This window comes from Carassius gibelio, chromosome B25 (genome assembly GCF_023724105.1).
Source record: "Carassius gibelio isolate Cgi1373 ecotype wild population from Czech Republic chromosome B25, carGib1.2-hapl.c, whole genome shotgun sequence".
In the NCBI taxonomy this organism is placed as follows: domain Eukaryota; kingdom Metazoa; phylum Chordata; class Actinopteri; order Cypriniformes; family Cyprinidae; genus Carassius; species Carassius gibelio.
In genome coordinates, this window is record NC_068420.1 from 23,891,208 (window position 1) to 23,916,879 (window position 25,672).

Below are 25,672 nucleotides of genomic sequence, written 5' to 3' on the forward strand. Positions count from 1 at the left end.
TGGTGTCAATTCACCCCACGTTAACCAATCAGGAGCCTGCTTGCTGCTCTGGGGGCAGGCCCGCCCGGAGTCACTCATTCAACATGGAGGAACGACTGATATTGTCAGTGAGCAGTCACCCGGAGCTATATGACTCGAGTTCTTATTTCTATAGAGACATGAATAAAAAGGAAGAGCTTGGAAGAGTATGAGGAGATTGGGCAATCTGTTAAGTAGTAAATACACATTTCGCTTTTGAGTCACGTAAACATTTATCGACCCGCTGCCTTTTTTTTTGCTCTAGACGCACGAATGTATTAAAAATGTTCACGTGGCAAACTAGACGCAGTAGACACGAATTTTACGCTCTAGTCGCGTTTGGTGTGAATGCAGCATAAGAATTTGCCAATGCACTGCCACCTTATGGCTGTTCCTGATAAAAGCCCTATTTTTTACATCAGCACCTACCATGATGTTTCTTAATTGTCATTTCTGATCCTGTAAATCAGGAAGCAAACTTGTTTAAAGGATTCACTACTATACACAACACTGTAAAAACACCCTTCTCTGTTACACCGAGGTCCTGACTGCTCTGTTGTCCTAAAATAACTCGACATTTCTGTGCAAAGGGTAAAACTGCAGAGTAGAAATCATTTTATGGATGACTTTGCAACTGTTTCCTATCTCTTCAGTAAATTCAGTTCTATAAAGACTGCTGAAATCTGCTTCAACCTCTCATACAGATGGGCTGTGTGCCAGACCAGGTGCCATTAGGCTGACACGTCCTCTGTGCGCTGCCACTCAGAGCATAAGGCGGGTTACAGAAGAACTCCACTGTTTCTGGAAGGTCAGGAACCAACTTATAGTAACCATTATACAATGGTGACAGTCGAAGACATGTTCTCCCTTCACCCTCTAAGAGAGAAAAAAAGAAAGTATGACAGCAGAAAGTGAAGGACAGAAAAAATGTAAACATCAAACATAATCAAAGTGTAGGATTAGATAAAAGGTTTATTGTCATATAGGGCACCCAAGAGCACAGTGGCAGTACTCAAAACAGCTGTAAATAAGTTGTGACCTGTGCAAATTAGCTACTTTACAAATTAGCTAATAACGAGCTGGGAGGGACCTAAAGCCTCACACCTCCTGCCGTGAGGCCAAAGTCAAGCTGCGTTTCCACTGCCAGACCAGCGCTACTCTAAAACCCACTCTTTTTTGTTGGTAAAAACCCACAATCATAAGTTGTTTCTGACACCTAGTGTTGTCTAAAAGTGAGTTCTGCTATTAAACTTGTTTGAAATGTCTTGAATGCTGATGTTAGTTGGTAGCTTGATAAGAAAACATTGAAAATGAGCAGCAGTGCCAACTGTCTCCTGACTCAGATAAACTCCACTTTTGTTCATGACCACTTCTTAAGCCCCAGTTGACTTTAGACCAAGGCATTTGATGGGCCAAAAATCTCTGGCCACTGGCCCTGAGTAGGCCCCGAGGGGGCACAGTCAAGCCCCAGTGACAGTGGAAACATGACTGGTGCTGGCATGCACTAGCATGCTCACCGTTGGCTCGACAGTGGAAACAGGGCTATTATTAGTCTCACGGTTCAGAGGTTACTGTTTGTCCAGTCAGAGGTTTAAACAAAAGCAAAAAATGTTGGGTGTGCTGATTTAATCAGTAGCCACATCATTTTTAATGGACTGAAAAATTTTTTGTAAAATGTCTTTTGGGTAACACTTTAGAATACTGTTATATTGTTAATGAATCAATACACAAGAACAAATGACCAATGCACGATTAACATTCTTGTTACAGTAATAAAATATGTTTACAATTTAGTAAGTAATAATGTTGAGTTTTAGTAATAACTCAAGTGTTAATACATCCTTATTCTAAAGTGAAGATCACTGTAACCCACTAGTGATGACTGAATTGTTACCAAATCTAGCAAAATGAATAAGCTTCCATTACCTCAAAAGTTTACAAAGACTTAAGTAATAACTAAGGAGTTATCAAGATCTTCACTTTAGAATACTGATCCAAATAATTAGTAATACCTTCTGAAGAATTTGGTAATATTTGAGTTATTACTAGTGGGGTACCATGACCTTCAATTTAGAATTAATTATACATTATGTATTATGCACATTAATTATGAACTTTTATTCAGTAGTTCTTAGTGGGGAGGTATGAAGAAAAAAGTCGTTACTATTTAGCTAACAGTGAACTACCACATTCTAAAGTGCTAATATTGCATTACTCGTGTTCTTGTGAAGTTATTCATCAATAATGGAGCAGTATTCTTAAGTGTTACCATCTTTTGTTTTGAGAAATAAGAGAAGTAAGATGTAGCTTTTTATTAAGGATGTGAGTTGGGAAGAATTTATCAGTTCCAATTTATCTCAACAATTACAATTCCATAATGGTTTCTATTAATAACTATTGTAGTACCCTTTAAAGAATAAATATGTGCAAAAAAAGTGTTGTTTTTGATTGACTAAAAGAACTGGCTCAGATTTGTTCTCTACTCTGATTGGGTTGTCTATTTAGTAAGGTAAAAAGGGGCTAAAAGTGCACCAGGGTAAAAAGCCCATTTAACCTTTTTCTCCTTTATATATTCACTTGATGGCACCAAAATTCACCTCAACACTTTTCATAACAACTACGGATATGCACATGGTCCTGTGAAGTATGACATTTTGTTCCACTGTATGTCCACACATGTAGCGGAATAACTGTAATGCTCGACTTGATTTGACTTGACTTGATATTACATTAGCTGAAGTATTTATATCTAGAATTTCTGCCTTTTGCCTCAGGCTGGTGAGACCCTCTTGGTACTTCCAAACACACACACACTAACACATACATATTATATATATATATATAATAGCAGTCACTCCTCTCTTCCTTCTCTGCTAATGTCTGCACTGTAAAATGACTTACTAACATAACAAAATTAACAATTCATTTAACTCTTGCATGCTTTTTAAAACATTTTCCTCGCTCCTTTGTCCTCCTCCTCTCCCTCCTGCTTCATCTCTAATGGCTGACGAATTTGCCACGTTTTTTCATTAATAAAATTAAAAACATCACTGCACAATTTTCCACACCACAATCCATCAAGCTCATATCACCAGCAAACATACACTCATTCACATCCTTCTCTTCACTCTCTGAGGCAGAAGTCTCCAAACTCATCCTTTCTAATCATCCTACTACTTGTCCGCTTGATCCTATTCCATTTCATCTTCTTCAAGCCAAATTCCCTGCAGTTGTACCTGCACTCACTCACACCATTAACACATCCCTCCACACTGGTGTTTTTCCCTCATCATTTAGACGGGCTCGTATAACTCCACTACTTAAGAAACCCACCCTCAACCCATCTCTTTTAGAGAACTACAGACCAGTTTCCCTTCTTCCTTTCATTGCAAAAACACTTGAACGAGCTGTGTTCAACCAAGTCTCTTCATTTCTCACACACAACAATCTCCTTGACAGCAACTAGTTTGGTTTCAGAAGTGGACATTCAACTGAGATGGCCTTGCTCTCAGTTGTTGAAGCCCTAAGACTGGCAAGAGCGTAATCCAAATCTTCAGTACTTATTCTGCTTGATCTGTCCATTGCTTTTGACACGGTTAACCACCAGATCCTCCTATCAACCCTACTGACAAAAGGCATCTCAGGAACAACACTTCAGTGGTTTGAGTCTTACCTATCAGATAGGTCCTTCAAAGTATCTTGGAGAGGTGAGGTGTCCAAGTCTCAACATCTAACTACTGGGGTGCCTCAGGGCTCAGTTCTTGGACCAGTTCTCTTCTCTGTCTACATGGCATCATTAGGTTCTGTCATTCAGAAACATGGATCCGACGGTAGTTACTCACATCTCAGCTTGTCTAACAGACATTTCTTGCTGGATGATGGACCATCACCTTCAACTCAACCTTGCCAAGACAGAACTGCCTGTGATTTCAGCAAACCCATCGTTTCCTCAAAATTTTACCATAAAGTTAGGCACATCAACCATAACTCCTTCAAAAACAGCCAGAAGCTTTGGAGTTATGATTGATGATCAGCTGACTTTGTCAGACTACATAGCTAAAACTGTCCGGTTCTGCTGATTTGCTTTATTCAACTTCAGGAAGATCAGGACATTTCTTTCAGAACATGCTGCACAACTCCTTGAATAAAAATTCAACCTACCTTTGAACATTTTTTGGATTCTATTTTCTTTTCATTTATTATACAATTATACGAAAAAGACCTCTAACACTAGCTTGCTCTATTTTTTTCTATTCTGTTTTCTTTTTATTTATTGTATTATTTAAAAGCCCTTGCTACGTGTACTACGTTTAAGCTAACCGAGACTTGCTATAGCACTTATATATCATTGCTCTTTTGTTGTTTTTGATTGCTTCCATTGTCCTCATTTGTAAGTTGCTTTGGATAAAATTGTCTGCTAAATGACTTAACGTAAATGTATGTATATACAGGTATGTATACACACACACACACACACACGTATGTACATACATATATACATATGCACATTTCTTTCTTAAAGTGTGACTTTAGCCCCATTGTAACCTACTGTTCTGTATGTTCAGTATGAAGTATCATAAATCAAATATGGCAGGGAATCTGTTTTAGCATATAATTCCCACTCAAGTCAGCTGAATAATATACATATGGAAACCATTAACAGAACTGGACATAATTCTTGCAAAAACAATTAAACTGTATTTAATCACTATAAAACATTTAGTTTCATAATTCTGTGGTGTTTATAAAGCATAGTAGAAACACTTGCGATTACCAATAATCTGCCCAGATTCACCTTCCATGTCTGTGTTTTGTTGAAATTCTTTTTTTGTCTCTTGTTGTAAATCATGTTCGGATGTCTTTTCATTCACTGAATCCACTTTGACCATGTCCATAGGTTTAGCCATCAATGTCATTTTGTCAGTTGGCTTGCTCACTGTTGGTATGACTGTTGTGCTATTATTTCCAACAGTAGCTGTTGGGAGTTGTTCAGTTTCTTCAAGCAGTGTCCCCAAATTTTCTATTTCATTCCTATTGACAAATTGAGTGTTATTTCCTTTGTATATGGTGTCTATTTCATAAAGAATGTTGTCTCTCTCATCTTCAGTCAGGCTAACTATTGTGTATTGAGGTCCATCAGTTCTTTTTTGTCCTTTTTCCATTCCACCATCCTTGATTTTGTCAGCCTTTGTTGTCTGATTATCGGTCATCTTATTGTCTATCAAGACAATATCTATATATTCCGTGCTCAAATCTTTTGTTGGACTTCCAACTTTCTTTCCTATATCTAAATGTGTGTCTTTGTCAAAGGGTTTAAGAGTGTTCTTATCCTCTCCAGTTTCCTTCTTTCTGATTGTGTTAATGCTGCTATCAGCATCTTTGCTTTCAGCTTTAGGTTTTTCTTTTACAAAATTGCTAGTGAAATCTATGCCCATGTCTTCACCAAACTTTCCATCTTGTCCCACATTATCCTTTCCAGTGGTAGGTTTTTGTGGTTTTATATCTTTGACTGTTTTTGACTCATTTTCTTTTTCTTGTGAAGTTTTGTTCTTGGCATGGCCCACTTCGTCTTGTCCGATAGGTTTGTGTTTGTCTTTGCTTTGTTCATTATCTGCTGCAGGAATTTTGTCCAGCTCTGTAAATAGGAGAAATGTAAAGTTTTAATTAAAGAACTTCTCTACCACTGAAAAACTGAAGTACAAATGCAAAACCAAATTCACCACAGGCCTCTCATACTGTATATGCAAACAGACTGACAATAATGATGTTATGCAAAATACACTGAAGATTTGAGATGCTTGATGTTATAAGCAGTGACCATAGAGACAATCTAGCTATCCACAGAAGTGCCCAATGCTCAAGACCAAGAGCTACTAAGTCACTGTATTGTAGACAGCTCAGTACCTTTGACACAGGTTGGTGCTGCCCCACTCCAAGTGTTATTGCCCAGACAGGTTCTCTGAGGGATTCCATTCAATTTGTATAGCTTATAGCAGAAATACTGTATAGCAATAAGTACATCATTTGGTCCATAAACAAGGAAGTGATCACCATGCTCTGGCTTTGGTGGAATGACGCAGTTTTGGTCAGGCACTGATGAAAAGGAACAGTCAAGGTTCAACTGTGATCAAATTAATTTTAAAAAGTTGTTTTTTTTTGTCTTGTTGGAGACCCATATCTTATAATGAGTTTTTAGTTGCTTACCACACTGTGGACTTGGTGTACTCCATGACCCATCCAATAAACAGGTGGCCATCCTGAAACCCTTTAATGTGTATCCAGGGTCACACTGGAACACAGCATGTCCTCCAACCCTTACATCCAGATGCTCTATATTCCCATAGGCTGGAACCAAAGGACTTCTGCACTCAAGCACTGGTAAATCATAAATACATAGACAGGGCTCGGCATTAACGCTTGTTCTCTCTTCCACTTGTCTGGTACAAGTTGCTAGATTAAAATGTGAATAATAAAAAATAACCAGGAAAGCAGAGACTTTAGCCACCAAAAACATTAGTGTGTAATGATTCTGGTTTTATTACATTAGGTGTAAAAACAGTGAATGAAAATTAACAAGGTTGTGCAAAATTGAGGCTTGTGTGTGAGAAAGAAACTTGTAGAGAAATTCAAACAAACAAGAGCAACACAAAAGCAACACCAAACGGTCGAGTGATGTTTTCACGAATTTCAACACGATTGCAATTTAACAATAATTTTATACAAGTAGTTGATTACAAGAAGTTTATATTAAGAGAATTACACTTTAGACATAATATTTACTCTATAATATTTTTGCTCTATTTTACCAACAAACATAGCTCCAGTTAAAACCACAGCAGATCTGTTGTGCATCTCAACAGTGTTTTGTTAAAAATCAAGTGAGTCATGAAAGGCAAATGAAAAGTATCAGAAAAGAGCACATAAGTAAAAACCATCCTCCTGTTTTGACCCTTTTCTGAATCCTGTTAGTTTACTGTTAAGTTTATGTAGATGGAACATATATCAGGGGCAGAATAAACAGTGCAGCCTTATAAAATACATGGCATGAATTTGTCTTGTAAGCAGAGGTGTAGTGGTACAAAAAGAACTAAAGTTCTTGTTAAAGAGACTCAAGAAGGAATAATAAGGTTGAAATCTATAAAGTTTACTAAATGACAAAACAGAGAGAACATTTTTTTTGTAAAGAGGAATAGAGAGGGAGGCTTATATCCAGGGGTTCCAATGCAATGCACTTGTACGTACGTAATTAGGGATTAGGGATTTGGGATTATTTTCATAGTCGATTAATCTGTTGAATATTTTCTCAATTAATCGGTTAGTTGTTTGGTCTATAATATGTCAGAAAAATGTGGATCAGTGTTTCCCCAAATGCCCAGGAATGGTCCTCAAATGTCTCGTTTTGTCCACAACTCAAAGATATTCAGTTGACTGTCACAGAGGAGAGAAGACACTAGAACATATTCACATTTTAACAAGCTGGGTCCCACTTTATATTAGGTGGCCATAACTACTATGTACTTACATAAAACAATAAGTACAATGTACTTATTGTGTTCATATTGTATTGTAAAACACTTTTGCTGCTATTGAGGTGGGATAGGGGTAAGGTTAGGGAGAGGGTTGGAGGTATGGGTAAGTTTAAGGGTGGGTTAAGGTGTAAAGTATGGATCAACAGTGTAATTATAAATGTAATTACAGAAATTAAATACAGATGTAATTACATATAGTTTTTTTTATAATATAAGTACAATGTAAAAACATGTATGTACACAATAAGTGCATTGTACTAAATTATTAATTAAAATGTAAGTACATAGTAGTTAAGGCCACTTAATATAAAGTGGGTCCACAAGCTGGAATCAAATATTTTTTTTACTTTTGTCTTTCATATATTTTATCAATGACACAGACAGCTTCATTGCTGAAGGACATCCTTTTGGTCACGTGGTTCACATGAGATGATTGACAGCTTTACAAACTAATGATATTGCACTGATGTCATAGCTGATGCGAATCAATAAGAGGAGAGTAATCGCTAGCTCTGTTAGCTGTTTGAGCTCTTCAGATCGCATAAATCAGTGTAAAATTAATAGAAATGTTATTCTGTATGACGAAATATTTTACAAACATGTCATAAAATTATTATCTCTTCAAATATGCGTACCATTGGACTATAGCCCTGGCGGATCGTGGATATTGTATGAATCTTTAATATGACTCAGGACTATCGAGTTGTCTCAGAGAGTGATTCGTTAATTTTGTGTTGACCGCACATGCGCATTACATATGGGTTCTGAATCGACAGGTGAGGTCCGAGTCTTGTATAGAGAGTCCCATAGAGATGGGAAGAGAAAAGATTAGTTCATTTCGCTGAACGAGACTCAAAGATCCGAGTCAGTAAAATGATCCGAAACTTCCCACTACTACTGGCAACACCGCAAGCAATTGGTCAACACTGACAAGTTGCAGCGCATAATAATAATGAACAACATGAAACTAAAACCACATAAGCTTAATTTAAAATGTCATAGGAACTGTAGGCTATTTAGAGGTGGATAAACTCAATTTAGAGGTGGATAAACGCACTGTTGAGGTGGGTAAATGCTATTTCAGAAAATTTGGGAGGTGCGTAAATGGCGTTTACGTGGGTTTAGCCTCCACTACATCCCTGCTTGTAAGGTTAGTAGTAAAAACAAGTGTTAACACATTTTAAACAAAATAACATCAGCAGCAGGAACAATACGTTAGCTGCAGTTTGAGTCTAGACTTAACCTCTAGTCGTGTCTGTGTATGGATATAAATAAGTTGTTAATTTATGTCTTAAAAAGACTGTTCTCACCATGTTCACATCTCTTTCCAGTATATCCAGCAAGGCAGGCACAGTGGAAGGAGTGAGAGGAGTCTACGATGCAGGTGCCATCATGCAGACATGGAGAGGATATGCATTCTACACAAATACATTTACACATCACGCAACAATAATACATTATGCATTACAGTATGTGCACATGTCTAAACACACATAGCCATATATAAATATAGATGTTATATTACATTTACAAGACAACAAGAAAATAAAAGATTTGTTTTCTTGATAGGTCAAATTGCATAAAATACATGCATCGGGGCTTTCAAGAGGATATTGTCAAAGATTATCTTTTGGGATTTTTATCTTTTTGTTTGATAATAAAATTGCCTTTTTCCCCCTCATTTAAATAGACTTTTAAAGACATGCAAAGATCACAGGTGGCCACAGATTATTATTATACAAAATCTAAAGCATGTTGAAAACAACATACTTATACTTGATCTGGACAAACTGTGTATAATTAGGAAGAATAACGACTCCAGATCTATGTCAGAGTGTCTGAACGCTCACGAATCTTTCTGCAGCGTCATGAGGAGAGCGGCAAGAGCGGTTCACTTCCGCGATTTGGTAAGATTGCATTCACATAAGCAGCGAACCGTACTAGAGTTCACATGAAGTGTACCCCAGACCACCGTTTTTAAGCGGACTCGGGTACAGTTCGCGGGTGTGCATCCGAGTACGGAAGACAGCGTTCACATCATCCAAATGAACCGAGCTCTGACATCAATCGAACCTGGGTACGCACCAAAACTACTAGTGTGAAAGCACCCTAAGTGTGTCTAAACAAATGCAAAAGAAATCTATGATGTCTCTTGCTCTGGCTACTGTGTATAGACCACCATGGCCATATACAGAATTCCTCAAATAATTTGCAGATTTCCTCTCAGACCTTTTGGTTACCGTTGATAAAGCGCTAATCATCGGAGATTTTAAAGGAAGTCTTCTTTACTTGCTTTCATATAATTTAAGTAAAAAAAACAATTATAATAATAATAAAAAATTTATAAATTGCAGCCGCATTTAAATGTAGGTATGTATAATATTCTGTAAAATATTATACAAGATTTGCTAGGTGTGCATGATGCCGAATGCACAGCATTTATTCTTATTTGTCTACATATTTTATCTTCATTAAAAACCTTTTAATGATCTTTTAATAATTTTATTTTGGACAACTGCATGTGAAAAAAAAGAAAAAAAAAACTATTTACTTTGTAATGTATTTGCAAAATGTGAATTATTATTCATTTTTTCCTGATAATAAAAATAACAGAAAATTGGGGAGTCTCACATACATGAGAAACATATCTACAGAAAGCTTGAAATGTCTTTTTAATGAATTAATTCAAAAGGAAAGCATTATGTAATCTGTGAAGGTTGCATTTCTCTTTAAAGGCACATCCATGTGGAGAGAGCCAGCAGTGTGAATTTCATCTTGCAGCCAACAAGAAAACATTTGTTTATTAATAAATAATTAAAATTTCTCCTTTTTCACAATTAGACTACTTATGCCTGTGCTTTGTGACAAACTTAATGCATTTGCTTGAGCGCAGAATATATTAAGACTCATTATGGATTATAGATGTCAATTTAATATAAACCTGCGATTAGTTGAATAATGCAACAAATAATGACAAATGAATGATTACTAACTAGAAAAATCTTACATGGGGCAGACCTATTAAATACCCTCTAGACATCTCTGTTAAAGTTTTTAAAGCATTTTATACACGTTTGCATAAATACTTCTTTCAGAACAGTCTGTAATGGAGATGCCTAAAAATTTTTTTAACTATATTGCGCTATACAGTAGCGCAATATAGTAGTATAACATTTGAAGTGGATCAGACCTTTTTCTTTAAAGTTGTCCTAAAACCTGCTCTGCAAGTTGGAAACCCTCATAAGACACTATCCATGTGAAACAACTTTTTTCGATCCCCACAAGCTATACAGAACAATTCCAAACCCCAACCCCCTCCAGCTGAACTGAACTCAGGCTGTTTTTTGGCTGCGAGGAACGGTGTGTTGTCAAGTTACTGGGTTGAAACTGTCACCGCGCGGTAGGACGCGCAGAGGAAGACACAGGGTCTGGGTCCAAATGCAGTGAAATTATTTATTAATTATAAACAGGAACAAAAAGGCCAACATGACAAAAACAAAACAGAAACAAATCACGGGAACAGAGCAGATGGAGCCAAAATGCAAGACACGAAACATAACGTAATGACATTAAACTTTAGACATAGAATACAACCAGACAGAGTGGGGTTGGAGCAGTGGATAAGACGCATGCCTTGGGTGAGAGAGACCTGGGTTCGAATCCACTGTGAGACACCAATGTGTCCTTGAGCAAGACACTTAACCCCTAGTTGCTCCAGAGGCGTGTGACCTCTGAGATATATAGCAATTGTAAGTCGCATTGGCTAAATTATTATAATTTTTTTTTTTTTACAGAACAAGAATTAAAAATATATAATTCTAATTGATACATATAATTGCAATATATAATAATATAGGCTTATAAACAACAACAAAAAAATAATTGTTAAGGTAATTAAAAGCGATAAATAAGGTAAAGTTGGGCTTTTCTCTCTCACTTGGGACAAATCCAGATGTTTACATATTTGTGATGTTGCCCATTTGAAGCGAAACTCTTATTCATTAGGTAAATTAGGCTTTGGATTTGAAACCTGAAGATTTTTTTTTTACCAAGAAAGCACCAAAATGAAAACATTTAACATTTTATATATATATATATATATCAAGAGAATGCCAAGAGTGTGCAAAGCAGTAATCAAAGCTAAAGGTGGCAACTTTAAAGAACCTACAATATGACATATTTTCAGTTGTTTCACACTTTTTTTGTTATGTACATAATTCCACATGTGTTAATTCATAGTTTTGATGCCTTCAGTGTGAATCTACAATTTTCATAGTCATGAAAATAAAGAAAACTCTTTGAATGAGAAGGTGTGTCCAAACTTTTGGTCTGTACTGTATTTATATATTAGGGATGTAACTATACGCATATGAATTTCGTTCGTTGACAACAGGCAACGCCCCTGACACCCCTGAAGTAAAAAAAAACAGCAATATGTTTTGTTAAGCTACTCAGTCAGGCGCTCACTCACTCAGTACGCACTGAACGCTCGTTGCAAAATGGCTAATGTGTTTAACAGACCAGAAAAAGAATAGCTCCATCATTGTTCAATGTAAAAAAAAAAATCATACTTTGTTAGTTTTAATAAATAAAACATTTTTAAAAAATCAAGGAGTTATCTGCCAAATATTTCTTTTTTCTGTATCTAAAACGTAATGAACTGTACCAAACCGTGACACCAGTGTATCGAACCGAACTGAACCATGAATTTTGTGTATATATATAACAATAGCATGCAAAAGAGCCTTTGTGTAAAGGTCTTACTTTAAATTTTTGTAGTAGACTGTAGGATATGACTATCCTATTTTTTAATGCCATTTAAGGATGTTATAATGTTATATTATAATGTTATTGTTGTTTTACTGCATCCTTTCATCTCCGTTTACAACATTTTACAATTACATTAGGTTCGCAATCAGTCCCTTTGCGCCACCTGGTGGTAGTTTCACAAATGATTTTAACACGCGACTGACTTGCAGTTAACCCAGCGGTCCTGCGGCGTCGGTATTACTCATTCTGGTTGTCTACCTACTGTAGATATCATACCTCATAGTGATGATGTTACTGACCATTTCCTTGTATCGTGCATGCTGCGTATCACTGATATTAACTATATGGCTTATATAGTTACCGTCTGGGCAGAACTATTGTTCCAGCCACCAAAGATAGATTCACAAATAACCTGCCTGATTTATCTCAACTGCTATGTGTACCCAAAAGTACACATGAACTAGACGAAATGACTGGCAACATGGGCACTATTTTCTCTAATACATTAGAAGCTGTTGCCCCCATCCAATTAAAAAAGGTTAGAGAAAAATGTACTGTGCCATGGTATAACAGTAATACCCACTTTTTTAAGAAAGAAACTCATAGCCTTGAGCGCAAATGGAGAAAAACTAACTTGGAAGTTTTTAGAATTGCATGGAAAAACAGTATGTCCAGCTATAGACAGGCCCTTATGTCATATACATATACACAAACTCATTTAAAATAACCAAAACAATCCAAGGTTTTAATTTAGCACAGTGACTAGATTAACAAATAACCAGAGGCCAACTGATTAAAATATTCCATCAATGTTTAATATGAATGACTTTATGCATTTCTTCACTGATAAAATAGATAACATCAGTAATACAATAACAAATGTAGATTCTACAGTCTCTAATACATATGTCTAATAATAGTATTTCTGTAGCTCAAGTGGTAGAGCACTGCGTTGTCAAGCATTGGGGGTTCGATTCCTCGGGAACACATGATAGGTCAAAATTGATAGCCTGAATGCACTGTAAGTCACTTTGGATAAAAGCAACTATAGAACAGGAAGAGCTAAATACACTTGTCACTGCATCAGTGGTTCCCAACCTTTTTCCTTGGGGCCCCCCCTATGCACGTATTTAACAATCCGTGAACCCCCCCCCCCATATATATGACAGCTAGCAAAGAGGCCTCAGCTAGCACTGACACGGAGCCTGACCAGCCTGACATGGCTCAGATTCACGGGATGCTGAGCAAGATATTAGAGGAAACGGCGTATAACAGAAGTGGAAGATCGAGTGAGTCAGCTAGAGGACGAGCAAGCTAATATAAATGCTAGACCGATGGGCGCTACTAAAGAGGACATACAAATATTGACAGATAGGTTAGCCACAGCTGAAGACAGATCTCGACGCAATAAACTCAGATTCGTGGGGATACCGGAGGGGGCTGAAAAGAGCAATGTTACCATGTTCCTGAATGAGTTTATCTCAGCGACCCTTGGCATTGATCCAACTCCGGGAGGAATCGAGATGGGCCGCACTCATAGGATTGGGAAACGGTTGGAAGCGGGAGATAAGAACTATGGTCGAACGATTGTGGCGCGTTTGCTACAATACAAAGACTGCCAAGCCATCCTGGAAGCAGCACGGGAAAAGAAACGCTTGACATGGAACGGCAAACAAGTTATGATTTTCCCGGATTATTCGAGGGAGACGCAAAGGAAGCGAGAAGCATTCTCCCGCTGCAAGAAAGCCCTCCATGAGCGCAAGATCAAGTTTGGCATGCTCTACCCTGCACTTCTGAAGATTTTCATCAATGGACAGAGTCCACGGGTGTTTGACGACCCAGATAAAGCAATGGAATACATCCAGAGACGCTGAGGTACAGGCCTGACACTCTGTTAGTACGTCATATGCGATCCAGGCACGTTATGGATGTGCCTTGGAAACTACAAGATCTTGCCATGTCCGTATGCTCGGGAAAGTAACGGTATGTGAGGTAGTGGGTGTGATATGCGAACTGGCAACTGTTTTGTTTTTTGGACATGGACAGATCAGGTCAAATTACCGGCTATGCTTTTCATAAATCATTTAGAGGTTGATTTTTGTGTTGTTGCCTTTTTTTTATTTTTTATAGCCGGGGCATGTAAGGCCAACATCTTTTTTATTTTTATATAGAAATCCTTATGTCCTCCTTAATCTAATACCTGAACACAATTTTGTATATGATACTCAGGACGGTGGGTCTCCGGGCTGCCCCTGTTCCTTAAGTCATGGACCTAAGAGATTCACCTTTTTGTTTTATTTCAACAATGTTCCTTGTTCTATTGTTCTTTGTGTCAGACTGGTTTGCAGTCTGCTGGTTAGTGATATCGTTACTGGTTGATATTATGGGATTTTTTTTCTTTCTTGCTAATGTGTATAATTTATGTTGAACCATGGATCTTATGTTATAATAGAATGGCCACCTATCCTATTCTAAAATATATTAAGATTGCTTATGACAAGTAGTGGGAGGACATTATATTATTCAACTTGGAATGTGAATGGCCTAGGGTGTCCAATTAAAAGGATGAAATTATTGAGACATCTGAAAACTAAAAAACAAGATGTAGTATTCTTGCAGGGAACACATTGTTGTCCACAAGAATCAGTTAAATTATGCAGGGACTGGGTAGGACATGTCTCCTTTAGCGCTGGGTCATCTAAAAGTCGAGGAGTAGCTATATTAATTAACAAAAGCCTACAGTTTAGGCTCAGGAGGGAGGTTAAAGATGAGGAAGGCAGAATAATTATACTATTAGCAGAGATACAAGGACATGCTCTGCTACTCGCCAATGTATATGCACACAATGTTGATCACCCTAAATTTTTCATAGACTTAGAAAGTAAGCTGCATGATATAGGACAGTACCCCATAATTATGGGAGGAGACTTCAATTTTGTCTTAGATCAAATCCTTGATAGAAGTAAATCAACATCAAGTAGAATGCCTGATTCTGCCTTACTGGTTAAGAAAATGTGTTCATCTATTATAGATGTGTGGAGGTTGAACCACCCAACGGACAGAGACTATACTTATTATTCAGGAGCCCACAAAGTTTATTCAAGAATAGATTTTTTTCTAATTTCTAGCTCCTTGCTACCTGCAACACTATCCTGTTTAATTGATAGCATTCTGCTGACAGACCATGCTATGGTCAGACTACAAATGACCCCATATCAGGAAACAGAAAGATCACAGATGTGGCATTTTAATTCTTCTTTATTACAAGATGTAGGATTTAAGGAAGATCTTCGAGCCCAGATTAGGTTATATTTGGAGACCAATGTACCCACAGCCCCCTCTGCCATAGTGGCTTGGGAGGCCATGAAGGCCTTTATAAGGGGATTTATTATTCAATATTCTTCTTATAAGAAGAAGGTCAATGCTGCTAAACTTACAGATCTAGAAAGGAGAATTAAAAACACTGAAGCTAAATTTAAAAGGAATATATCTGAACCTATTTTAAAAGAATTGATTCACCTTAAATATGAATATAATAGTATAATATCCAAAAAAACGTAATATCTTCTGTTCAGGGCCAGGCAGACTATTTTTGAATCTGGGGATAAAGCAGGGAAATTTTTGGCTAGGTACATTAAACAGAAAAATTGCAAATCTTCGGTAGCAGCAGTGATGGCTCAGGATGGAAGCCTGGTAACCAAATCTAGGGAAATAAATTATGTATTTGAGAAATTTTATATAAATCTTTACACATCTGAAAACAATGCCACAGATAAAGAGATAATGTCATTTCTTAATGAATTAAACCTTCCTAAGTTGAGTGTATCACAACAGGAGGACTTAGATTTACCTATTAGTTCACAGGAGATACTGGATGCAATTAAGACCCTACCATCAGCTAAATCCCCAGGCCAAGACGGGTTTACAGCTGAATTTTTTAAATGCTATGCAGAAGACCTATTACCATTATTTGAAAATATGCTTACAGAAGCATTTAAATCTGGCAAATTACCCTCCTCCTTAAACCAAGCAATTATCTCTCTTATACTTAAAAAAGAATAGGACCCGACTGACTGTAAAAGCTATCGTCCAATAAGGTTAATATCTATGGATTGTAGACTTTTATCTAAAATACTTGCAAATAGATTGGATAAAACACTTGGGTCACTTATCCACCCTGATCAGGTGGGCTTTATTAGACGGAGAAATTCTTCTGATAATGTGAGACGCCTTATAAATATTATGTGGTCAGTGTGGGACTCCAACGATCCAACAGCAGCTATCTCACTCAACGCTGAGAAAGCGTTTGATAGGCTAGAATGGAGGTACATGTTTCATACGCTTAAATCATTTGGTTTTGGTCAAACTTTTCTCAGATGGATAGATATTCTTTACAAAGACCCACAGGCCGCAGTGAGAACAAATGGTCTGATTTCCTCTTATTTCACACTTCATAGAGGCACCCGGCAGGGCTCTGCATTATCGCCAGGGCTTTTCAAGAATCAGAATATTCAGGGAGTCAAAATGAATAAGCTTCTGCTTTACGTGGACGACATTTTGTGGCTTGTTTCAGATCCAGCCAGATCAGTCCCAGCATTATTGGACGTTATTAATTCATTCTCAAAGATATCAGGGTATAAAGTCAACTGGTCCCAGTCAGAGGCCCTTCCATTGACGTTATACTGTCCAAGAACTTTATTCCAGGCGGGGCTGTTTCAGTGGCCTAGTGAAGGCATAAAATATCTGGGTATTCTCTTTCCTCACCAAATTGATAAAATAATCGAAAAGAATTTGAATCCACTCTTTAATAAAATTTCATTGGATACAGATAGATGGTCATCACTATTTTTATCATTATGGGGAAAGGTCAACGTCCTGAAGATGAATTGTATCCCGAGGTTGAATTATTTGCTGCAATGCCTGCCTATTAGAATATTACTACTACTAGAAAACTACTTTTAAAACTACTTTAAAAGATTCGACCAAATTTGGAAAAAGATCTTATGGAATGGTAAAGGCGCAAGGACAAAATTAGAAAGGCTACAGGTGCCAATCAATAAGGGTGGCGTCATTAAAATGAACTGTTACTCAATGAATACTCAACGAAGAGAAATGAGAGATATATCTATAGAAAGCTTGACATGTCTACTGTTAAACTAGACAAATGCTACTGAAAACAAATATTCTGTGATAAATTAATCTATATGAAAACGTCCGTCTTTCATGTCTCCCTTCATTATATCTAATGCGACCATGCCCACATGCTGAACGCGCTATTGAGATTAGAAAGTTTCACTTGAAGCTCACGGCTTGTAAACTCCTACACAGAAAACAAAGCAGCAAGACTGTTCTTCAAGTTTTTTCATTTTATTTTACTGTTTGCTTTGTGCGGAGAGGAATAAGACATAATTCACCCCAAGAAGATTTCCTCAGAAAAAGTAATGAAGTGCTTTATTCAGCAGAGATCATAAACATGAGTAAGTCTCTTTTTATGTATTTATATACTTAGAATAATATATAGTTGTATATCTATAGGTTTTACATAATGTGTAAACATTTAACCAGTTAGAAGTTTTATTCCTGACTAAATGTATAATCAAGTGAAACATTATAAAGTTTCAATAACAAAAGCTTAATGTAAATGTAACAAATAAATCTAAATGTAACTAATGTAACACACAATGTTGTTCTTTCAATTTATCAAAATAAAAACCTGAAAAAATATTCTCAGCTCTTTTCAACATTAATAATAATAATAATGATAATAATAATTAAAATATTAGTAATAATACTAACAACAATAAATGTGCTTCTTAGAACATCAGTGTGTGACTGGAGTAATGATGCTAAAAAGTTTTGAAAGCTTTGATTGTTCCCAATAAACTGTTTAACTGCACTTGCAAGTGAATATTAAATTATTTTGTGTGATAATTAAATATATTCTAAATAAACTACAAACATAAACATATATACATTTATTTTGTCCTCCCATTCTTTCTTGTAACTCTTCCCCCTCAGTGACACAGTTGAATGAGAGGCTCATTATGCAGCTCATTATGCAGCTCATTATGCAGCTCATTATGCAGGGCTTTGTCTTCTCTGGTGTAAATCACAACAAAATGCTGATAGTTCACACCCTCTCACATAGACCCTTTCGACAAAAAAAGTGTCTTCGAAAATTTAAATCAATATAATGTTTTCTGTGAGTGAGTAAACAAGATGATTTTCACATCATTTCGAAATAAAAATTCTAGGCTACAAGCTCCAGTTCTCAAAAGTCCCGGGAACCAATGTTCTGTATGTGTTTTATGGCCTTATTCAAGTTATTTAACATTTTTAGTTTTTCACTAACCATACATAACATTTTTTCTCTCTGCTTACATATTATTATAGCCCAGTTTGTGCTGATTACAGTGAGATTAGACTTTAGCCATTTAGATGTTTATAAGAAACTGAAAAGGCACAAATGTCAGGGCATGACAAAACTTCTTCAGGCCCCAAAAATACCCTTAGACTTTGCACATGAATCCGAACGCCTCTCATCTCATCAGCCCAGTTTCAGTTAGCTTAGTGTTAGTGGCACCAGTCCAGCTGTTACTTCTGTTACGTATGTTATTTCTTGATGTTGCTATTTCATTTTCTTGATGTACCATTATAGAATAATGACTGCACAAGTGGTGTAGTAATTTAGTAGGTGAAAATACTGTGAAATGACATGGATAGAAATGGCAAGAAATTTGAAAACCAGCATAACAAATGGACGTCTATGAAACATCAGTCAATAATATTTTTTTGAGGGCTTTAAGCTTATACAGAGAGTGCTTTTAAAAAAAAAAAATTAACAGTGGGAGCCAGCAGCCTGTCATGGAGAAAAAAAAAAATCTCCGAATGCTCCACGTGAAACTTTGGCGTTCCGCCCTTTTCCTATCGTGTCTAATGATTTTGGTTAATATGCTGGAGGGAGAGAGAGAGAGAGAGCAAGACAGCGCTCGTGTTGTTTGAAGACTGTGAGTGCGCGCGCAGTCGGGTCTCTCTCTCGTACGCATCCTGTCAGGCGCAGCAGTCATTCTATTCTACATCACTCACCGATTAAATAAGGCTTTGACAGCCGCCAAAAAAAAAAGATCAATGCAGAAAAACCCCTGGATTGGTTATATAACGTCATCACGTATATTCAGCGCACATAAGGTAAACGTTTTGCAAACGTTTTTTAGAGAAATAAAAACAGGTCGACAAAACGATGCGCATATTTTGCGTCGATGTCATCGATGATCTTGACGCGCTGTCCCAGCCCTAAACAGCAGCTATGCTAATGATGTCTCTATTTGTTTCTATGTTTTGTACCTAGGTTTACACAAGCTCCAGTCTGGATCCAGAACACCTGAGAAGAGATGATTGATTGACTTGGTTGACTGGAATGTTGTTCCAGGATCAACAAGGATGTTGATCTAGGAACATTTTGTACTTGGTGAAACCGCGCTCACCGTTGGAACAGTAGGAAGACCACATCTTTGAGTAGCATTGTTACATACAGACACAACCCAGTTTAGCTTATGTAAAACAGTCAACAGCACGATTCTTTCAAGCCTCCTGCTCTGATAAATGAGTGGTGTAGTAATAATAGTAAAATAATAGAGTGGTGGAACTAAGATGTCACTCTGAAGGCAAAAACTCTAAAGCGAGTTAGCATTGTAACACTTCCGGTTCCGTCGTCCCAGAGTCAAATTTTGGTTAATCCCGAAAATAAGGTTAGTGGTTCACACAAGGTCAAGATACTTTCATGTTTTATTCTACAATATAAAACACACCAGTTACACTCCACTCGTGATTTTTACACTGTTACCTTAAATTCTGTGTACCCACCCTAGCAAAGCTGAAATGTGGTACTTTATTCACTAAAATTAGTTTAATCTTACCATATCCAAAATCCAAAAACTCGCTCACTCTGCTGCCATTTCATAGATTAAATGCACTAGAATTTTATTGAATAGTACGCGGAGACACACTTTTAATTAAAATATTCATATTAATCAAGGATTTATTGACTTTTAATGAACCTTATTTCAAAATGTATATGTGTGTGTGTATATATATATATATATATATATATATATATATATATATATATTTTCACGAGTTTACATGCACGTTCTTAAGCCAATTATGCTTAAGCTGAAAACGCACTTGGTAAAGTGTAATGTGGTAACCCATTTTCTTTTAACGGAGTAAGGTCATAAATGGCGTAAGCATAAACTGGTTGTAAGAGGTAGTTTTTTTGCTTCTTACTCCCATTCTGCACGGCATGTAATCGTAATAACATAAATGCATTGTTAATGCAGATTTAAGCGCATGTAGACTAAGCAAACGTCTCGTAGTAAAGAAAGAGGGAAATATATCTAAAAAGCAAACTTTTTCATGACTCAAAAAAAATTATAAAAACGTGTTCTCATCTTCTGGAGCAGAAGTAGAAATGGTTCAGTCATGATGCTGCTTTTTTTAACTGCATGAGAGGATAATATGTGAGCTGTACGTTTCCCGACTTGTTGCAAGTTTACATTTTGCAAGCTTAATTTATCTTGATTTATTCATAAAGGGCAAACTAATAATACTGTCTTACCTGAGCTCTCCTGAAAGATGGCAAAAAACCCATCAAACTTCTTGTAACCATCTGAGATGAAAAGAATGTGCAAGGAATTGCCAGTGCTTTTGATTGGAGGTGGTCGGTCATTTCCACAATAACGTCCAATCACACGTGAGTTCAAGCTCTCTCCATCCCTCACTTCAACGTAGTCATACTGACAGCTGTGGTCAAACTCCAAACTGAGCATCATGAACCTGAAATAAACAAAATGACAAGTTTATGTGTTTAGGGTATGATTCAGGTGTCAGGATATCCAGTGCTTGTGTGATGATATACAGTCTTAAGGGGCGGTCACATTAGACTTTGAACAGGCTAAATCATTTCGGACGACGCTCGAATATGGGCAGGAGTTTGGCTCCCAAACTCTGGAATGGCCTTCCTGATAATGTTCAGGGTTCAGACACAGTCCCTCTGTTTAAATCTAGATTAAAATATATTTTGCCAAGTATTCAAATAATGCATCTCATAATTTGTGACTGCAGTTGTATCTGATCAAATCCGCATTCTTACTCTTTTGGGGGAAGTTGTGGCCTAATGGTCAGAGAGTCGGGCTCCCAATCGAAGGGTTGTGGGTTCTAGTCTCGGGCCGAACGGAATTGTGGGTGGGGGGAGTGGCACGTCCTGATTTTGCCAAGTTCGATGTGTTCCTAGGTCAACATATTTTGTTGACCCTGGAGCAACATTTTACTCCAAAAATATATTCTTGACCATATCCCTACACCTAAACCTAACCTTAACCATGAGTAATCCCTAAAATCAGAGGAAATGATAGATGAATGACACTGATGTACAAGCACCAAACACTGATTTTAAGCATAAACTTCACAAAATCTATAAACTGGTTCTTCAAATCTGATTGGTTAATCACAATGTTGTTCCAGGGTCAACAACGATGTTGTCCCAGGAACATGTCTCACTTGGTAAAATCAGGTTCTGCGGGGGGAGTGCACGAACAGCTCTCTCTCCACCTTCAATACCACGACTTAGGTGCCCTTGAGCAAGGCATCGAACCCCCAACTGCTCCCCGGGCGCCGCAGCATAAATGATGAACACTGCTCCGGGTGTGTGCTCACAGTGTGTGTGTGTGTGTTCACTGCTCTGTGTGTGTGCATTTCGGATGGGTTAAATGCAGAGCACAAATTCTGAGTATGGGTCATCATACTTGGCTGAATGTCATGTCACTTTCACTTTTCACTTTCTTTAGCTTGGGTTAAACTAATTAATTTTACTTTGTTGGATCAGCAACTATGCTAATGATGTCTCTATGTGTTTCTCTGTTTCTGCTGGATCTTCATCCCGTGGTAACTAGGATTTACACAAGCTCCAGTCTGGATCCAGAACACCTGAGAAGAGATGATGCTGACCCTCAGAGGACCCCAGATGATGCTAACCCTGAGTCAACAACAGAACTAACAAATATTGCTACTTACATTTACATTTTTACATTTAATCATTTAGCAGACGCTTTTATCCAAAGCGACTTACAAATGAGAACAATAGAAGCAGTCAGGTCAACAAGAGAACAACAACAGAATACAAGTGCCATGACAAGTCTCAGTTAGTCTAGTATAGAATGCATAGCCAGGTATATATAATTTTTTTTTTTTTTTTTTTTTTTATTAAATGAAAAAAGAGACAAGAAAAGGAAAAGTACTGGTGTTAGTAGGTTAAGTGCAGGCGAAAAAGATGAGTTTTTAGATGTTTCTTGAAAATGAGTAAAGACTCAGCTGTACGAATTGAGATTGGGAGGTCATTCCACCAGCTGGGCACAGTCCAGGAAAAGGTCCTTGAGAGTGATTTTGAATTTCTTTGGGATGGCACCACAAGGCGTTGTTCACTTGCAGAACGCAAACTTCTTGAGGGCACATAGGATTTAACCAGTGAGTTTAGGTAAGTTGGTGCCGTGCCAGTGGTCGTCTTGTAGGCAAGCATCAGTACCTTGAATTTGATGCGAGCAGCTACTGGTAGCCAGTGTAACCTGATGAGGAGAGGAGTAACATGAGCTTTTTTTGGCTCATTGAAGACAACCCTCGCTGCTGCATTCTGGATCATTTGCAGGGGCTTGACAGTACATGCAGGAAGGCCCGCCAAGAGAGCATTACAATAGTCCAGTCTAGAGAGAACAAGAGCTTGGACAAGAAGTTGGGTTGCTTGCTCTGACAGGAAGGGTCTAATCTTCCTAATGTTGTATAAGGCAAACCTGCAGGACCGGGTCGTTGTAGCAATGTGGTCAGTGAAGCTTAATTGATGATCCATCACAACTCCTAGGTTTCTGGCTGTCCTCGAAGGAGTTATGGTTGACGAGCCTAGCTGTATAGAGAAGTTGTGATGAATCAATTGGTTAGCTGGAATCACCAGTAGTTCAGTCTTTGTAAGGTTAAGCTGAAGGTGATGGTCATTCATCCAGCTAGAAATGTCACTCAGACAGGCTGAAATGCGAGCAGCTACCGTCGGGTCATCAGGCTGGAATGAGAAGTAGAGTTGGGTGTCATCAGCATAGCAGTGATAAGAAAAGCCATGCTTCTGAATGACAGATCCTAAAGATGTCATGTAGATGGAGAAGAGAAGTGGTCCAAGTACTGAGCCTTGAGGAACCCCAGTAGCAAGGTGGTGTGACTTTGAAACATCACCCCTCCAAGACACACTGAATGATCTGTCAGAGAGGTAGGACTTAACCCACAGGAGAGCAGTTCCAGAGATTCCCATCTTTCTGAGGGTGGACAGGAGAATCTTGTGATTAACAGTGTCAAAAGCAGCAGACAGGTCCAGTAAGAGGAGTACCGAGGATTTTGAAGCTGCTCTTGCTAGTCGCAGGGCTTCAGTAACCGAGAGCAGAGCAGTCTCAGTTGAGTGGCCACTTTTGAAGCCAGATTGGTTGCTGTCCAGGAGGTTGTTCTGTCCAAGGAACATAGAAAGCTGGTTGAACACAGCCCGCTCAAGTGTCTTTGCAATGAATGGAAGCAGGGATACCGGTCTGTAGTTTTCAAGAAGCGCTGGATTTAGAGATGGTTTCTTGAGCAGTGGGCTTACCCGAGCCTGCTTGAATGCTAAGGGAAATGTTCCAGATTGAAGAGAAGAGTTGATAATGTGAGTAAGTGAAGGTATGACTGAAGAAGAGATCGCTTGAAGGAGGTGAGTGGGGATAGGATCAAGTGGACAAGTAGTAGGATGATTGGACATGAGAATTTTGGAGACGTCCATCTCTGAGAGTGGGGAGAAGGAGGATAAAGAGTGTGCATCGGTCATTGTGAAGTTTTCCTCAGTCTGCGGTGTGGAGAATTGGTCACTGATGGATCTTGTCTTATTTGTGAAGAAAGCTGCAAAGTCGTCCGCTGTAAGAGTCGATGGAGGAGGTGGAGGCGGCGGATTAAGAAGAGAAGAGAAAGTCTTGAAGAGTGTCCGAGCATCACAGCAGCTGTTAATTTTGTTGTGGTAGTAGGATGTTTTAGCTGTGAAGACATTTGCAGAGAAGGAAGAGAGGAGAGATTGATACACACTGAGGTCCATAGAGTTTTTTGATTTCTGCCATTTCCTCTCTGCAGCCCTGAGTTTAGAGCGATGCTCTCGGAGAACCTCGGACAGCCAGGGGGCAGATGGGGCAGTGCGTGCTGGTCTAGACAACAGTGGGCAAAAGTTGTCCAAGCAAGATGTTAAAGTGGAGCAAAGAGTGTCCGTAGCACTGTTAATGTCCAGAGCAGAAAACTGAGAGAATGGTGGAAGAGAGGATGAAACCACAGCAGATAGGTGAGATGGAGAGAGTGAGCGTAGGTTCCGTCGAAAGGTGACCTGCGTTGGAGTGTGTGCCACTTCAGGAGTAAGTGCTAGGTTAGCAGTAATGAGGAAGTGATCAGATGTGTGCAGTGGAGTAACTGAAGTGGTGTCCACAGAGCAACAGCGCATGTAGATGAGGTCAAGTTGGTTGCCCGATTTGTGAGTCGCTGTAGTGGACACTAGCTTGAGATCAAATGAGGTGAGTAGAGTTTTGAAGTCAGCAGCCTGGGGTTTATCTAAGTGGATGTTGAAGTCACCAAGCAGTACCAGAGGAGTACCATCTTCAGGAAAGTTTGATAGCAGCACATCCAACTCCTCCAAGAAGTTTCCCAGTGGACCTGGAGGACGATAAATGACCACAAAGTGAATTTTAACAGGGTGGGTTACAGTAATGGCATGTGATTCAAATGAACCAGTACCTGTAGATGGCTGAAGTTCAAATTTCCATTCTTTGGATATAAGGAGACCCGTACCTCCACCCCTCCCAGTGGTACGAGGAGTGTGGGAACAAGTGAAATTAGTAGAGAGTGCTGCAGGAGTGGCAGTGTCTTCAGGTTTGATCCAAGTCTCTGTCAGTGCCATGAGGTTGAGACCGGAATGGGTAGCAATAGAGGAAACGAAGTCTGCTTTGTTAACTGCAGACTGGCAGTTCCAGAGACCAACTGGAATAGAGAGCATAGTAGTAGATGTCAGAGGGACATGGCGTAGGTTTGTCAGACAGGCCTTCCTGCGACGTACATAGCGTGCTCTCCGAGTGTTAGTAGTGATAGTAGAGATCTGAAAGCACATAGTGACTACAAGTGTAAGATATTTGAGAGGCTATACAAAAAGTAAATAAAGAGAAAAGCAATACTCAAGTGCCCCGTCGGTGTCCTTGCTCGGTGGAGTCGCGCAGGTAGAGTCAATTGTCTTTACACTCGTCGGCCTTCACACAAGGAGGGAT

The 25,672-nt window shown here is 38.3% G+C and overlaps 1 protein-coding gene across 3 annotated transcripts in view; it reads right to left on the minus strand.

Moving 5' to 3' along the window:
- The window catches only part of pamr1b (peptidase domain containing associated with muscle regeneration 1b), a 295,871-nt gene that overhangs the window by 10,869 nt on the left and 259,330 nt on the right, over positions 1 to 25,672 (minus strand). The window contains exons 5-10 of one of the 3 annotated variants that reach the window (XM_052597023.1): positions 20,935 to 21,152; positions 8,858 to 8,965; positions 6,223 to 6,393; positions 5,923 to 6,111; positions 4,793 to 5,653; positions 712 to 894 (exon numbers count right to left, since the gene is read on the minus strand). In XM_052597023.1, coding sequence (XP_052452983.1) covers positions 712 to 894; positions 4,793 to 5,653; positions 5,923 to 6,111; positions 6,223 to 6,393; positions 8,858 to 8,965; positions 20,935 to 21,152 — 1,730 coding nt within the window. The remainder of the gene's footprint in view (positions 1 to 711; positions 895 to 4,792; positions 5,654 to 5,922; positions 6,112 to 6,222; positions 6,394 to 8,857; positions 8,966 to 20,934; positions 21,153 to 25,672) is intronic. The other 2 variants (XM_052597024.1, XM_052597025.1) reach the window with 2 other exon arrangements.